The sequence below is a fragment of the Crinia signifera genome, chromosome 4 (assembly GCF_055691185.1).
Source record: "Crinia signifera chromosome 4, ASM5569118v1, whole genome shotgun sequence".
NCBI lineage: Eukaryota > Metazoa > Chordata > Amphibia > Anura > Myobatrachidae > Crinia > Crinia signifera.
In genome coordinates this window covers 156,728,520-156,745,830 of record NC_139220.1, presented here as the reverse complement: position 1 = coordinate 156,745,830, position 17,311 = coordinate 156,728,520, and the positions used below count along the sequence as shown (strand labels likewise).

Genomic DNA, 17,311 nt, shown 5'->3' with positions numbered 1-17,311 from the left:
ACAGCAGACATCCCCCCTCGTCGCCCAGGGGGGGCAGGGGTGCCCCCCCCGGTCGGCGATCGCTGTGATTGGCTGTTCAAATCTGAACAGTCAATCACAGCGTTTCCTGTGTTACCGGCGGCTAAGCCGCTCGGTAACACAGAAAACGGTGGTGATCGGTGCAGCACCGATCACCACCGAGCGGCAGCACCCCCCTCCCACCCGCCGGGCACTCACCCGGCAGCAGCAGCAGCTCCAGCGGCTCAACCGCTACGTCCGGAGCGCACGCTGCGCTCCCCTCCTCCCCCCTCCCCCCCGCAGCAGCAGCATCATGCTGCTGCTGGAAAAGTTAAAAATAAAATAAAATAAAAAAATGTGCAAATGTGTGTATATATATATATATATATATATACACACACATATATATATATATATATATATATATATATATATATATATATGTGTGTGTATATATATGTATATATATGTATATATATATATATATATATATATATATACACACATATATATATATATATATATATATATATATGTGTGTGTGTGTGTGTGTGTGTGTGTGTGCGTATACCGCACCGATCACCAACGATCGCCAGCCCCCCCCCCCTCCCACCCGGCAGCCCCCCTCCCTCCCACCCACCCGGCTGCCGCAGCGCCAGCACCCCTCCCACCCCCCCGCCAGCCGCAGCGCCAGCCCCCCTCCCAAAGCTGGTGACCAAAATGGGGTCACTTGTGGGGGGGTTCCACTGTATTGGTGCTTCGGGGGTCTTGCTAATGCGACATAGCACCCACCATTCATTCCGCCACCAAAAATCACTCCTTCCCTTCTGAGTCCTGCCATGCACCCAACTGGTATTTTTTGGTCACACGTGAGGCATTGCCGTACTCGGGAGAAATTGGGGCACAGATTTTGGGGTGCTTTGTCTCCTTCATTCCTTGTGAAAATAAAAAATTTTGAGCCAGAACTGCATTTTTGTGTAAAAAATTACATTTTTTTACACAAAAATGCAGATCTGGCTCAAAATTTTTCATTTTCACAAGGAATGAAGGAGACAAAGCACCCAAAATCTGTGCCCCAATTTCTCCCGAGTACGGCAATGCCTCATGTGTGACCAAAAAATACCAGTTGGGTGCATGGCAGGACTCAGAAGGGAAGGAGTGATTTTTGGATTTTGCAGCACAGATTCTGGTTGAATGACCCCCGAAACACCCATACAGTGGAACCCCCCCACAAGTGACCCCATTTTGCAAACTACACCCTTCAGGGAATTCATCAAGGGGTATAGTGTACATTTCAAACCCCCCGGGGTTTCACCAATTTTGATACAACTGAGCTGTGAAAATGAAAAATTTATTTTTTTCATTTTCACTGCCCAGTTGTATCAAAATTGGTGAAACCCCTGGGGGTTTGAAATGTACACTATACCCCTAGATGAATTCCCTGAAGGGTGTAGTTTGCAAAATGGGGTCACTTGTGGGGGGGTTCCACTGTATTGGTGCTTCGGGGGTCTTGCTAATGCGACATAGCACCCACCATTCATTCCGCCACCAAAAATCACTCCTTCCCTTCTGAGTCCTGCCATGCACCCAACTGGTATTTTTTGGTCACACGTGAGGCATTGCCGTACTCGGGAGAAATTAGGGCACAGATTTTGGGGTGCTTTGTCTCCTTCATTCCTTGTGAAAATAAAAAATTTTGAGCCAGAACTGCATTTTTGTGTAAAAAATTACATTTTTTTACACAAAAATGCAGATCTGGCTCAAAATTTTTCATTTTCACAAGGAATGAAGGAGACAAAGCACCCCAAAATCTGTGCCCCAATTTCTCCCGAGTACGGCAATGCCTCATGTGTGACCAAAAAATACCAGTTGGGTGCATGGCAGGACTCAGAAGGGAAGGAGTGATTTTTGGATTTTGCAGCACAGATTCTGGTTGAATGACCCCCGAAACACCCATACAGTGGAACCCCCCCACAAGTGACCCCATTTTGCAAACTACACCCTTCAGGGAATTCATCAAGGGGTATAGTGTACATTTCAAACCCCCAGGGGTTTCACCAATTTTGATACAACTGAGCTGTGAAAATGAAATTTTTTTTTTTTTCATTTTCACTGCCCAGTTGTACCACAATTGGTGAAACCCCTGGGGGTTTGAAATGTACACTATACCCCTAGATGAATTCCCTGAAGGGTGTAGTTTGCAAAATGGGGTCACTTGTGGGGGGGTACCTAACTTTTAGCATCTTATGGTGCCTAGAAACCTACATGGTTCCTAAAAAATAATCTCATAAAAAGGAGGCTCCAAAATCAAGTAGGTGCTCCTTCTATTATGAAGCCTGTGGTTTGGTCACCGTGCACACTAGGGCCACATATAGGATATTTATGAAAACCAAAGAATTGGGGGAATCAATTTTTAGTCACATTTCTCTAGTAAAATGTACTGTGTTCCTTAGAAAAATGTATTAAATTTGCAAATCTGCAAAAAAAATTTAATTTTGAAATTTCACCTACACTTTGTTTTAATTCCTGTGAAACACCTAAAGGGTTAACAAACTTCCAAAATGCTGTTTTGAATACTGTGAGGGGTGCAGTTTTTGAAATGGCATCATTTATGGGGGTGTCTCACATACAAGTCCCTCAAAGTCACATCAGAACTGAACTGGTCCCTAAAAAAATCAGTGTTTGAAATTTTCTTGAAAATTTGAGAATTTGCTATTCATATTTGAAGCCTCCTAGTGTCCAAAAAAATTAAAAGGAAGTTGAAATAATGATGGCAACATAAAGTAGACATATGGTCTATGTTAGTTATTAACTATTTTGAGTGGTATGATTATTTGTCTCACAAGCAGAAAATTTAACATTTTGCAAATCGCTAAATTTTCCATTTTTTCACGACATTTTGGTATTTTTCACAAAAAAACACAGACTGTATCGACCCAAATTTACCACTAATTTGAAGTACAATGTGTCACGAAAAAACAATCTCAAAATCACTGGGATAAGTAAAAGCAAAAAAAAGTTATCCCCACTTAAGTGAGACATGTCAGATTTGAAAAAAATGGCTCTGTCAGGAACGCAAAAACTAGCTCTGTCAGGAAGGGGTTAACATAGTATAAGCACCCATTAGGGTGCTTATACAATGTTTAATCGCATCGCATCGTATGCCATGTACAATGGCATACAATTTCAAAATTGTATGCCATCGTGCTCTATCGTACGATATTGCGTCGCATCGCATACCATCGTATGTGTTATGGTATGCGATGCGATGGGCGCCGCCAAAATACACAAGTACCTTAATTCATTTTGCAAGATTTTATAGTACTCCGCAGGTAGCCCATCAGGGCCAGGGGCTTTCCTGACTTTTAAAGAGCGGAGTACTGTGTCTAGTTCTTCTTTAGTGATATCTGAATCCAGATATTCTACATGGGCTTCATTAATTTTGGGGAGATCTATTTGTTTCAACAGGGTCTCTACCTGGTCCGCCTCCCATGGCACATCTGTGTATATTTTAGCATAATACTCCTGCATTATTTTAATGATTTCTTCTTGCGCCGTTACTACCCGGCTATCTGTATTTGATTTCAACGCTGAGATATTATTACGCCCTTTTCTCACCTTAGTTAAGGCCGCCAAGATTCTTCCCGAGTGATTACCCCATCTCTAAAATTTATTTCTAGAATGATCCAATGAATACCTAGCCTGACTCAAAAGATAGGATTCCATTATCTGCCTATTTGTTTTATAATTATTAAAAGTAGTTAACGTTCGGTTATCTACATATACCTTAAATCTATCTTCAATGTTTTTACGCAATGCTTCATGTTTCTGTCTGTTCTTTTTTTTTTAGATTTTGTACATACGCTATTATATGACCCCTTAGTACTGCTTTAGAGGTTTCCCAAAATAAAATCGGGTCTGTCGCGTGTGCGATATTATCCTAGTGAAATTCCCGCCATTTTTTAATCAGATACTTCCCAAAATCCTCGGATTCGGATAGGTATGCTGGAAATCTCCACATACTTTTACCTTTACTATAATTTCTCAATATTATATTTATATAGATAATTGCATGGTCTGATATTATAAAGCCTTCAATACCCGAATCTCCCATGTCTCTAATCAGATCCTCTGCTACCAGCAAATAATCTATTCTGGACAGAGTTTTGTGTACCCCCGAAAAGCATGTATACGCCCTATCTGAGGGGTTTTGTAATCTCCAATGGTCTAGCAGGGCGTGATTATTTTTTAATTTGTCTATGATTTTATTATTACATGGAGGGTTTTTAGACCCTCCACTAGATCTGTCCATCATGGGATCATCTACCCAATTAAAGTAGTCGTCGTCCCCCTGTCCCCCCCTGATAATGAGATTTGGGCATTCCCTTTCCCATATTATATCTGTGGGAAAATATGTGGCCCAGCAAAAAGAGTCTTCTCTCTTCTTTTTAATAAACTGTATTCAGGGCTCATGGGAGCACCACCAACAGAGCTATATATATCGCTATATTCATACTCATAAAAAGCAATCGATAGATATTTTTACATATGTTGGTTTAGCCTTACTGTTACCCTTAGGGTCATATATTTGTCTGTGTGGAATCTTCCAAGCCACACATAGCAAAATAATGCAAGATGTGGTGTACTAAGAACCTTCAACAGTCAGATGAACAGTAATAGAGCAAGAACATTTCTCCCTATGTGACAATGGGGCAGATGTATTAAGCCTGGAGAAGAGATAAACTGGAGATAAAGTGGAGATAACTTGGAAGAGTTAACGCACCAGCCAATCAGCTGTGTTTGAAATATGACAGTTGGGATCTGATTGGCTGGTGCGTTATCTCCTTCCACTTTATCTCCAGTTTATCTCTTCACCAGGCTTAATACATCTGCCCCAATATTACATCATGGTGTACAAAACTGTACTTCTTCACTTCCTATCCAGGCCACCACTAGGCTTAGTGAATTTGCCTAACAACTTATTTAATTTATTCTAAAGGAACATAGCTCACTCATCCCAGTAATTAAGTGTTGCTTCAGATACCAGAAAGCCTCCTCACATGCTGAAAGTGTGTGAGCCAGAAACCCTTCACACTAATACAGTACCTCCTGCTGCTTGGGGTAAAGTGAGAAATCCTGGGCTTTAACCTGCAGGCAACAAGGAGCATAACTCTAGTGTCCAGCCTCGTACACAGTCAGAAGGTTAGAACTTTTTGTTTGAAAAAATGCAGCTAAGCATAGATGGGTCCCCCATTGGATCCATTTACACCATCACTGTGCCCATTGGAACTGAACCAGCCACTGCTCACTACCAGTGTACCTCTTAACTCCTCATGGGCTGATCAGAGCTGATGGACCCAGCAGGATGAAACATTGCCCGCCCAAGGCAGCTGCAGTAATCATGACTCAAACTCCCCCGATAAACCCAACTACATTTCCCCACTCTTCAGCACTTTGGGTTACTGGGAAAAGAAACCTGGCTCCTTATTGGTCAGTGGCTGCAATGTTTTCTGTTAGGCTATATGAAGCAGTCATGTGGCTGTGAATCACTAAACTTCTACCAGACCGGTTGCAACCTGCCCAGCCTGCTTTTGCTTTCATGGGTTCCAACTTCCAACCACAAAAGGTACCAGTCATCTTGGGTGCACTATGTAGGATTTCTCCGGGTGAATTAGATTACACCTAGAAGAGATGACACAAAATGAGTTTTTGTAGTATCCATGTTCTAGGGTTAGTGTCCCAACATGGCCATCAGGTCCATGCATTTTTCATTTCATCCACATGCAAACCAGGCAAGGCAGCCATGTTGGGTGCACTACAAAGGTTGCACTGTACGAGCACAGATGGTATAATGCAGGCATGTCCAACCTGCGGCCCTCCAGATGTGCTAAAACTGCACATCCCAGCATGCATTGCCATCATTCTAGAATTCCCTAATAGCCAAATTGTGGCAAGGCATGCTGGGATGTATAGTTTTAGCACATCTGGAGGGCCGCAGGTTGAACATGCCTGGTATAATGGTTAGCATCATTGCCTGACAGCACTGAGGTCATGGGTTCATTTTCCACCATGGCCCTGTGCAGAGTTTGTATATTCTCCCCGTGCCTGCGTGGGTTTCCTCTGGGTGCTCCAGTTTCCTCCCAATTATTAATTTGCTCCCAACAAAAATTTACCCTAGAATAAATGTGTGTGCATGTACATGTGGTTGGGAATATAGGTTGTAAGCTCCACTGGGGCAGGGACGGATATGAATGTTCTAATATTCTCTGTAAAGCACTGTGGAATATATATGCGCTATGTAAATAACTGTTAATAAATCATAATAATAAGCCATACATAGACTCCAGGGACATATAGGAGAAAAGTCACATGTGTAGTAAGACCAAACTCTAATAAAGGGATCCGTGGGGGAAAGGGAGTGACATTTTTTTTATGAATCTAGGATCACAATAATGTGATCTCTAAAGTGCGTCGATAGTGCATGAGAATAAAAGCCGTAACAGATGTTTCATAAGTGTTCACCCAATCTGACCTTTAGCACCCAGGGATCCCTTTGTTTGTGTTTGGTCTAAAATCATTTGCATATGTGAAGTGACATATTTTAAGGTGTCCTGGTTTGACTGCTTCTTTAGCACAGTCCTCTTGTTCCTTCTTTTTTCTACCCTGTGTAGTAAGATATAGGATGGCTGTACATGGTAAAAAAAACAAAAGTAACGTTGGCGTAAAATTATGGTACATAAAGAAGTTGTAGTTGCCAGCATACAATGATTTAAAGTAAAGCATCTCAGGCAATGCAGCTAGTCTGTGCCAGAAGGAGTTCATGGGCCAGATACACGTGTAAAGTGTCCAGGAACGCGATGAAAGGATTGAGTGAAGGGCAATTTAGAATCACCTAAGGGGGGAGAAACAAAAATAAGGATGCGCTAATGGTTCTCCTTATCATTTAAATGCAATGCAACAGATAATTATGCACATAACTTTTAAAATTTATAGAAAAGCTCGTCTAAAATATGGATTTCTTTCATAAAGCGCTACCCCAGAAAAAAAATCCTCTCTAATGGTCATTATAATGGAAAAAGACCATATACAGTTTTAAATAGATAATGTATTTAAAAACAAAAAAGGATAACATTTGCTTAAAATTAAGCTCTATGTGAATATCTAAGGTGCCATATTTCTTTGCCATTGTTCATTGGACCAATAGGAAATCCCCAAGATACAGATTACAGCAGTATATTTTCATAAATAGATCAATATGATTGTAGTTATTAATATATTTTACTATTAACCAGCATTAATATACTTAATGTGGGAGATTAAATAAATCACTGCTAATATGGTGTTTAAATCTTTTTAACATAGTATTTTATTTAATATATGCGGATAATGGTTTGCTTTTCTTTAAACTATTTATTCTGTATTTCTGAACAGCAATTAAAATTTATGACTACACTACTAAGATATACATTTACTAATTAAATTAAGATGTTTTAAGCAGATCAAAATATAAGCTTAACAATTAGTTTTGAGTATAGTGGTAATAGTCATTTTGTATCATTGATAAGAAATCTGAAAATCTTGGTCTTTTTTTAATATTTTATTATTTGAATATGTAGTAAATATTCAAGTATCAAGCTAAAATATATGATAAGACATGCAAAATGACATTTTGGGGACATTTGCAGCATTCTAGACCTTTTTAAAATAGAAATAATACAAAATGATTACCTGATTGAGTACTATTTTCCTGTAAATGGTTTTGTATTAAAACTTCATATTACTTTATAAATAACTATACAAAATGTGTTTAACCAATGGCAGAAATTCCATTTTAGCTTTCACTATTGGAACATTGATTACATTTGGAAACCGGTCTGAATAGAAAGTGACATGTTGTTCTAAGGCAGCTGATGGGGAGTGGCACAAAAGTGCTGACCCCGCACCACGTGACTGTACACTATTGAAAATATTGTATAAAAATACACAAAACTGTGTTCACTCCACCTGCACTTAGAGAGGGGACCAAGACCACTTTTAGTTCCCAACCCGCCAATGCTTCTCAGAGAACCTTGAGCAACATGTAACCATTCTAGATATGAGGTTAATTATTCTGCACTAAATGCCTAGATCAAACCTGATCACTGGGCAATTTTTTTCTCAAAATGAGCAAAACCATGTGCACTGCAGGTGGGGCACGTTACGTGCAGTTATGTTTGGGTGAGTTTTTAATTTTCTGTGCAGGGTAAATACTGGCTGCTTTAGTTTTACACTGCAATTTAGATTTCAGTTTCAACACACCCCATCCAAATCTAAATCTCTCTGAACATTACATTGTCCGACCTGCAGTGCACATGGTCCCACCTGCAGTGCACATGGTTTTGTCTGTTTTGAGAACAACAATCAGGTCTGAATTTGGCCATAAAAGCATGGGAGCTGTAGATTTTTTGTTGTTGTTTTTATCAAAAAGTTCTGCAGCCTGGGATTCCTCAAGTAGAATGGTTATGTAACGGGCCATTAATTATTAGTTGCCTTAAGAGGGCTGTCTAGTTTTCAGCAAACTCTCAAAACTGATAGTATTCAGAGTTTGCATGTAGTAATTAATATAATATTTAGACAGACACTTTTTGAAGCAGCTGGTAATTAAGTATCCACTGTTGCAACTTATCTCTACCTGATGAATAAGCCCCTTAACCATTTAGCTGGTGATTCCCCCCCCCCCCCCCCCCCACCCCCCAAAAAAAACACCCAGAAATTATTGAGTTTTTGAATGATTAAAATAGGTGGGGGAGGTGGCGGGGACCAGCGGCAGGCTCCGTTTGCCAAGGGGCGCGTTTGCATCTTGTGCGCGCGCACCCCTGGCGTCAGCCGGCCGCTGGTGGGGCGATAGAATCGCCAGCCCCTGCAAAGTTAAAGCCGGCTCCATCTGTAGGTACATTGCTGCTTGATTCGTGACTTAATAATTGTTGATTATAAGAATAGTAAAAAGAATAATAAAATAAATTCTCATAATATTTACTGTAATTATAAGTACTGCAAATTAATTAACAAATCAGTGATTCTACTATGTTCGTTTATCATATATTTTTATGTATACTGATTTTATTGTATTTAATCCATGAGTGAATCCATTTGGAGTTCTGTCTTCTCTCGCTCTTCTTGTACTTATAGGGTTACTGTATATCACACAAACTGCCATTCCAAACTGACTCATTGGCAGTTGGTGTTTCTCCCTTATTTGAATTTCTAACTGTGCTGCAGCCACCCTCTGCAGCGCCCCTCTGGAGCCATTTTCAATATCTGGTCCTGCCTGTCAAGTTTGGTGCTCATTTCTACTCAGTCCCAAACTTATTGCTCCTGTTTAGCTTAACCCTTTGATTTCAACATCTGAGAGATGTGTAATATATCTTCTAAAAATGCCAGCGTTGCTCACATTTGTTATATAAATTAAAAATACAAAATGTTGTGTAAAATAGGATTATATTTCCTATATAAGGTAAACATTACAGGTCATTATGATGAATAAAAGAATGTTTGCCAATTTTCAAGACTATTTTGACAAATTCACTTCGCTCTCAAAGGGTTTATCTGACTAAAGCTGGGTCAGTACCGACATGTCTGCTGACCCCTTGTCACACAGACAATCCAGGTAAACATATAGTATACCTACTGACTGGCTGCTTGATGTTTTTCGATCCTGCATTACAGCCCCCACAGCAAGTGTAGGGTTATTGTCGGACCACCCATACACACAACCAGGTGCACCAATCTGTACATACAACATCGTTTACAGACATATAAATTGTAACACCCACCATCCCACTAGCAATATGTTGGTTGTTTCGATATACTCTGAGTGGCCAAATTATTATGACCACCCCCTCAATACAATGTTGGACCACCTTTTGCTATTAATACTGAATGGATTCTTCTTGGCATGGACTCTGAGATGTTGATAGGTGGTATGAGAAATTTGAGACCATAGCCAATAAACTGCTTTTTCCAAATCCTTAAGATTTGATGGTACTTGATCCAGCTGCCTATTGGCCCATTCGATCTCATATCACAGATTCTCAATTGGATTGAGATCTGGTGATTGTGCAGGCCAACTAAGCAAGATAAAGTTTCTGTCATGCTCTTTGAACCATCTGCGGACAATGCCAGCTTTATGACAGGGAGCATTGTCCTTCTGGAAGTATCCATCCCCAGCAGGGTACACCATTGGCCATTCAGACGTTGTTCCACAGGAATCAAAGGACCCATACAATGCCAAGAAAACATCCCCCAAACCATAATATTGCTTCCACCAGCTTGAAGTGTCTTGGCAATGCAGTTGGGGTCCATGCTTTCGTACTGTTTTTCCATATTTGCACCCTGCCATCTGCATTGTGTAATTAAAAACACGATTCATCTGACCATATGACCCTTTTCCAGTCATCTACTTTCCAATCCTTGTGCTCCTTTGTGAACTGGAGACGTCTGCTCTTGTTCAAGACAGACAGTAGAGGCTTTTGAACAGGTTGTCTGCTTCCATAGCCTATACGGTGTAGTGTGCGGGGAACAGTTCGTTCAGAGACCTTCGCAGTTGCTCCTTGATTAAGATTAGAAACAAAGAAACATAGAATTTGACGGCAGATGAGAACCAGTTGGCTCATCTAGTCTGCCTTTTTTAAACACGTTACCTCAAACAATATTTGATCCTTATTTTTTGTAAGGATATCAATGTGCTTATCCCAAGCATGTTTAAATTGTACTACTGTATTTGCCTCTGCCACCTCTGGTGGGAGGCTATTCCACTTATCTACTACTCTTTCTGTGAAGTAATTCTTCCTCAAATGTCTACTGAATCTTCCTCCCTCTAGTTTCAGTGCATGTCCTCGTGTTCTGCTGCTCCTCTTCCTGTGAAGAATGTCTCCCACCTGTACCTTTTTAAAGCCCTTGATATATTTAAAAGTTTCTATCATGTCCCCCCTTTCCCTTCTCTGCTCCAAAGTATGCATGTGATTCTCCGCAATTTGACGTTCTGTTGCTCTTCCGTTGGACTGGACCAAATCTGTCAAGTCTCCTTTCAGATAGAGCAGTGGTTCCCAACCCTGGTCCTCAAGTACCCCCAACAGTGCACGTTTTCCAGGTCACCCGGCAGGTGCACTCATTATTCAGGCACATTTGAAAAGATCCACAGGTGGAGCTAATTACAGCACTTGTGAATCTGTATGGAGACCTGGACCTGCAAAACATGCACTGTTGGGGATACTTGAGGACCAGGGTTGGGAACCACTGAGATAGAGCATTCAGTAGTCTGTGACGACCACAAGCCTGACTTTGAGACCTGGTTTTTTGCTTGGTAGTCCACTCTGTAAACATTAATATCGGCTGCTCTCGAACACTTCATAAGTGCAGCCGTTTTGCTGATACTGGTTCTGACGTTTCGATTGCCTACAATCATCCCACGTTCCAACTCAGTGAAATCACATTTTTTGCCAACTTCTTCCCAAGCAACACAGTGCTATTGATGCTTCACTTGTCCTGCATTCCCTTTTTATAGCTACTATATCTTGCCCTCTAGCGGCAACAACATGAAGTTATGTCCGATCTGCGTATAAGTGTCAAGTGGTTATAATAATTTGTCCACTTAGTGTCTTGCCTATGGTGTACCCAGTTTTCTGTTGACTAAGGATTTTGAAAGTGCCACATTGACTTTTTTTTTATTCATTATGGAGTTAAATACATTTCATACCAATAGCAACAACTTAATGTTCTAAATTATCATTTTGCAATGTGGATAAGGAATCCACCAAGTACTGTGCCTCTTAAAACCAAAATAATTCTTGAGCTAACAGCTAGGTGCAATCACAACATGCTAGGTGTCCCCTTAATACTTTCTGCATTTGTGTTTTTCATGTAGAACATTGACATTAGAAAAGGCAATCAATTATGTATTTTACCTATTAATTTCACTTGAGTTTCAGGATGGGTGTATAAAAAAAGTAGACTAGATCAGACCTGGCCAAAAGGTAGATCACTGTCTACTGGTAGCTCATGGAGCATCCACCAGTAGATCACAACAAACTTAACAAAAGCAAAACTGTGATAACTTCTAGGGTCTCAGAAGCCCAGCTCCAGTGGTCCATTGATTATTTTGTGTTTGCAATTAGTTGCAATTTGTGTCCATATTCATAGCTATATGTTGTGTTCAGCTATTTTATTCTTAAAACAAAAATTTGTATCCGCCACCCTTCTAAAAGTATAATCCATGATACGCAGTGGCCACCACTAATGGCAGGAATCCTGCATACAGCTTTGTCTACCATCATATATTTAAATCCATTCATGTCCAGAAAGGTCTTTTTGCATCCCTAGTAGTAAAACATTGCTCAACTGCACAAACATCAGTAAAGTGGACACCTGTGATAGCATTTTGTGGATCCAGCCTCGCAGAACATCACTGCCCAGGAAAAATGTACGGTTTGTGTTCATTATTATTAAGGCTATTTTGAGCACTTGGATTCCTGTCTATGGTTAGGAATGAGTAAATGCCGCCTTGATTATTCCAAGCATAGCAAGTGATATCATCAGTATATTTTGCATTAGGTTTCAGGGTACTCTTTACCTAGCACGGCGCCCACGATTTTGATCGTGGGTATCGCAGGTAAAAAAATTGCGGGCATTGAATACACTAAAAATCGGGTGCGACGCGACCGACGCGATGCCCGCGATTTCCCATAGGGAACAATGTTAAATGTCTCAATTGACCCGATTTTCATGTTCAATGCCTCAATTGACCCGATTTTTCCATAGGAAACAATGTTAAATGGCCCACAGAGGCCAAATAGCCACCCTGAAGTGTGAAATGGCGTCCTACGACCTTTTCATACCCCCACTATCCACGTCGGCGTGGAGTTGAGAATAGAATAGTGTGGCGAGCGCAGCGAGCCACCGAGCCCGAAGCGTGGCGAGCGCACGCGGATACCTTCACAGGTAAACGCATCCCTTCGCGGGCTTCACAGGTATCCGCGTCCCCTCGCGGGGCTCGCTACGCTCGCCACGCTTCGTGCTCGGTGGCTCGCTGCGCTCGCCACACTATTCTATTCTCAACTCCACGCCGACATGGATAGTGGGGGTATGAAAAGGTCGTAGGACGCGTACCGCCGCCCCTCGCGGGCTCGCTGCGCTCGCCACGCTTCGGGTTCACGTTGATCGTGGGGTGGCGTTAACAATTGTGGGGGCCATCTAACACTTCAGGGTGCCTATTTGGCCTCTGTGGGACATTTAACATTGTTTCCTATGGAAAAATCGGGTCAATTGAGGCATTGAACAGGAAAATCGGGTCAATTGAGGCATTGAACAGGAAAATCGGGTCAATTGAGACATTTAACATTGTTCCCTATGGGAAATTGCGGGCATCGCGTCGGTCGCGTCGCACCCGATTTTTTAGTGCATTCAATGCCCGCGATGGGCGCCATGATAAGTAAAGAGTACCGGTTTCAGTGTTATGATGCTAGTAGATCACCACTAAGAAAGTAAACAAAAAGTAGATCCCCAGTCATAAAAGTCTGCCCGACTCTAGATCAACAGGCACAAAGTTGACCAAAAAAAGGTCTATGCAGGTCAGCATTGAAATGGTCAACACATGAAAAGGCCGACATTAGTTTTCTTGGTGTTAATTTGTAGATTTCCACACATGGTGCTGTGCTCGCTTGTGCAAAACGCAATGTCATGTGATAAACCAACACATTGTGTTACATGTATGGTTAGTCCTGTAGACAAGTTACCATAATATAATTTAATATCTTAAACTCTACATTATCAAATGCTTGTTCTTTTACATTTTGATTCTTTATCATAATCATAAAAAGCATACTATTTCCAAACAGGATCTGTAATAATTATTTGCATTACAGTAGACTTTTAATACGATCTTTGTGTGTGAAAGCTATTGGTAGATTATGAACCCTTCAACATTAAAGAGAATGAATAATCTGTATTATAAATTGCATAATTTTACACAAGAGAAGTAGCTGGTTGAATTATCTAATAATTCAATCAGAATGTTTAAGTAGCATGTAGAGTAGGTTTTACATTACAATAGATTTCATCTCTATTCAGAAACCGTTCAATGAATAAACTGCATAAATACATTAGCTTTGGCCGTGAGAATGCGTGTTTTTATGCACCCTGAAGAATACATGTCTTTTATACTTCAGGTATTGATGAAAGATATTGGGACTCCTATACCTGCTGAAGAAGTGAAGAAAGTTATACGAAGGTGCCTTGAGAAAGCTGCTTTGATAAATTATACCAGACTTACAGAATATGCCAAAATTGAAGGTTGGTAAATTATTATATATAAATAATTAATTAGTTCAACCAGGCAGCATAGAAAATGACTTTGCTTCTGGATTTATGGGTATCAAATTAAAATCCTATTAAAAATATATTTAATGCATTACAGTGGTTCATTGTAAAATAAGTCGAATGGCCTAGTAAGAAGTACATTTATGAGTTCTTACGGTATTGTATTTGTGCATTCAAAGTGTAATGTGTGTAAAACAATCAGAGCAAATAGACATTTATATGGCTTGTTTGGTCATGGGCAATGTGTAACAAATACATTATGCAATTATACTGAAATAAATGTATTGTGCCATGCTATATTTAGGGGGATATTCAATCCCGGGTCATGACTGTCGGGCTGGCCTGACAGCCGTGACCCTTCCCATTCTCGGCTGGCTCAACGAGAAATCAGCAGTCAGGATTCAATGTCCCGCCTAACAAACACTGAAAAAGGTGTGTGGCCAAGAGATACGGCCATGGAATGTCGAGGTGCGGCTGGGAGCTCGACAATCCATGGCCGTTCTTGGAAGAATGGGCCCTTTCTGCCAAGATCCCTGTTCAATGCTGTCGGGAAAGACTGCATTGAATAGAGTCCAGCCACAATTTCCACCGTTGGGAATAGCGTAGTTAAACTGAATACCCCCCCCCCCCCCATGTCTGTAAATTACTTCTATGTGTTTGGTGTATTTTAATGTACATGTATTTGGCTAGCAGCTTGTTATTATGACAAAGCTATGCAATGTTGCGTAATTAAGTCACAAACCAGGTATTAGAATGCTATTGTTTATTATTTTAATTTCCTTATAGTAACACTTGCTATAACATATAATTACTGTACATCTATTCTATAGCAATGGCTAATATATTATTTAATTTAAAGAGTAGTTGTGGTTTTTTTTATATATATATCCACAACTGGCATCGAATGCTCGCATTGAATGTGACCAAAGACAACTGGGCTTTTGCTGACATCCCATGCGACTGTCCCATCCTGCCATGTACCCTGACTGACCAAAGACAATTAATCTCTGGCAGTGATTTAACCACCTAAACTACTGACACAATTGTACCTCTCAATGCCGTGCACTCTGGGGCGCATGAGAATAAGTGGTAATGCCACAGGATTGCAGGTGCTATTTTGGATTAAATGGCTAATATGGTTAATATCCAATTTAAGAATTTGTAACCTTGGATGGAGTGGGGTGTAATAACAGAGGGTACGGTTCCCCACTTGGGGACTTCATATGTTTTGTCCATATGAAATTAGGGTAACACACCATGTATGGTTTCTTTCTCTTGTATGCACATTGAGAGACGTCATTAGAAACTGTACTGGATAAACCAATTGGGAGTGAAGAGCACCTGAAAAAACTGTCAGTATATTCTTTTGTAACAATGGGAAACTGGGCAGGCAGTGAATGTCAGGGAGAGACAGGGTGGCAGTGTTAGAGGTTGAGGCAGTGGATGGATAGGGGAGGCATAGAAATGGCAGCTGACTAGGGAGTAGCAGTGGGTGATGATGGAAGAGGGTGATGGGTTGTAAAGGTTGATTTGGCAGAGGGAGCCAAAGGGTGACTTGGGAGAGGCATAGGAGGAAGATGGGGTATGGGGGAACAGTGGGTGATGAGGCTATCAGAGGTAGACAGAAGAGAGGTTGACCTAGGGGCTGCATCAAGCTACAGTGTATGACAGGGAGTGCCGGAGGGTGAAAAGGATTGCAGTGGGTAATGGGAAAGGCAGAGGATGACAGGCAGTGGTAGAGGATGATTAGAGGCAGGGGGTGGCAGAGGAGGCAAAAGTTTTCAGGAGGATGGCAAAGTGTGGCAGTAGTTAACATGGGATGACAAAGACTGACTGGGAGACAGTGGGTGATGGAAGAGGGAGGCAGTGGTTGGCAGAGGGTGACTAAGGAGAGGCAGTGGTTGATTATGTAATGAGTTTTCCCATGTCCTCAGCCTCATCCTACACATTGTGCTCCTCCCCCCCCCCCCCCCCCCATTTACATACACATCCCATAAAGTCTGTGCTCAGTGTTTCCTTCCTTACTCCCATGCTGCTGCTTCCCGGACCCCCCATATTACCACGGTGCCCACAGATGACCCACCAAGCTGTTCGCGGCTGACTCCTCCATGCTACCCTTACTTAAAAGAAAATCTTCTCAGCCTGCCTTTTTTCATCTGTAAGTTTCCTACAGTTCAGATGTCCCAAAACAAGGGTGCACACTTGCTGCTCACCATGTGCCCCCTATGGATATTTGCATGTAGATGAGGGATCCAGGAGTGCAGCCTGCTTGTGGCAGAGATGGTACCAGCTGCTGCTGGGCGGGATTAGAGAGGCAGAGCACTGGGGTTGGGGGGCAGTGATATACCTAATGACTCCTTGGATCTCTAAGATAGTGATGCAAACAGTCTGCAGTACTGTAACATACAATTGAACTGATTTTTCAGACACTGACTGAGAGATCAGAGAAGTCAGTAGTCCGACAGTCAGCAACATGGATTCATGACCACATGCTTTGATGTCAGGACCAATATTTTGAGAACTGTTGCAATAAGGGTACATGGAAACAGTTTTTTTAGACACTCCATAGACTTATTTTTTTCAATAAAATATACATATATTTAAAAAATACATTGTAAATATTTAAAAAGAACATTTACTGAGCAGATTTTGGTAAGAAATTAGCCCATTAAGTGGAAAGTGCAGGCAATATTGCATAAAACACCATAATACCATCTGCTTAGGGATTAGTACCACCCAAAATTAGATTTTATTTTGGATGAAGATCTCGTGAACTGCCTGGGTATTCTTGCCACTAGCATATGCTTGTCTCAAAGATTAAGCCATGCATGTGTAAGGTACAGTAAAATATGGCTGTGGATTTACTAGAGAGGCTAAGCTGCAAAGTATAATAAGGTACACTACAGATACCTTAAGGAGACGTTTATGAAGGGAGAACACACCAAAGGTGTCACTTCGCGCT

At 41.2% G+C, this 17,311-nt stretch overlaps 1 protein-coding gene across 10 annotated transcripts in view; it reads left to right on the top strand.

The window, feature by feature from the left end:
• CADPS2 (calcium dependent secretion activator 2) overlaps positions 1-17,311 on the top strand; it is a 547,338-nt gene that overhangs the window by 304,974 nt on the left and 225,053 nt on the right. For all 10 annotated transcript variants that reach the window (XM_083182838.1, XM_083182837.1, XM_083182844.1 and 7 more), the window contains exon 16: positions 14,199-14,322. In XM_083182838.1, coding sequence (XP_083038964.1) covers positions 14,199-14,322 — 124 coding nt within the window. The remainder of the gene's footprint in view (positions 1-14,198; positions 14,323-17,311) is intronic.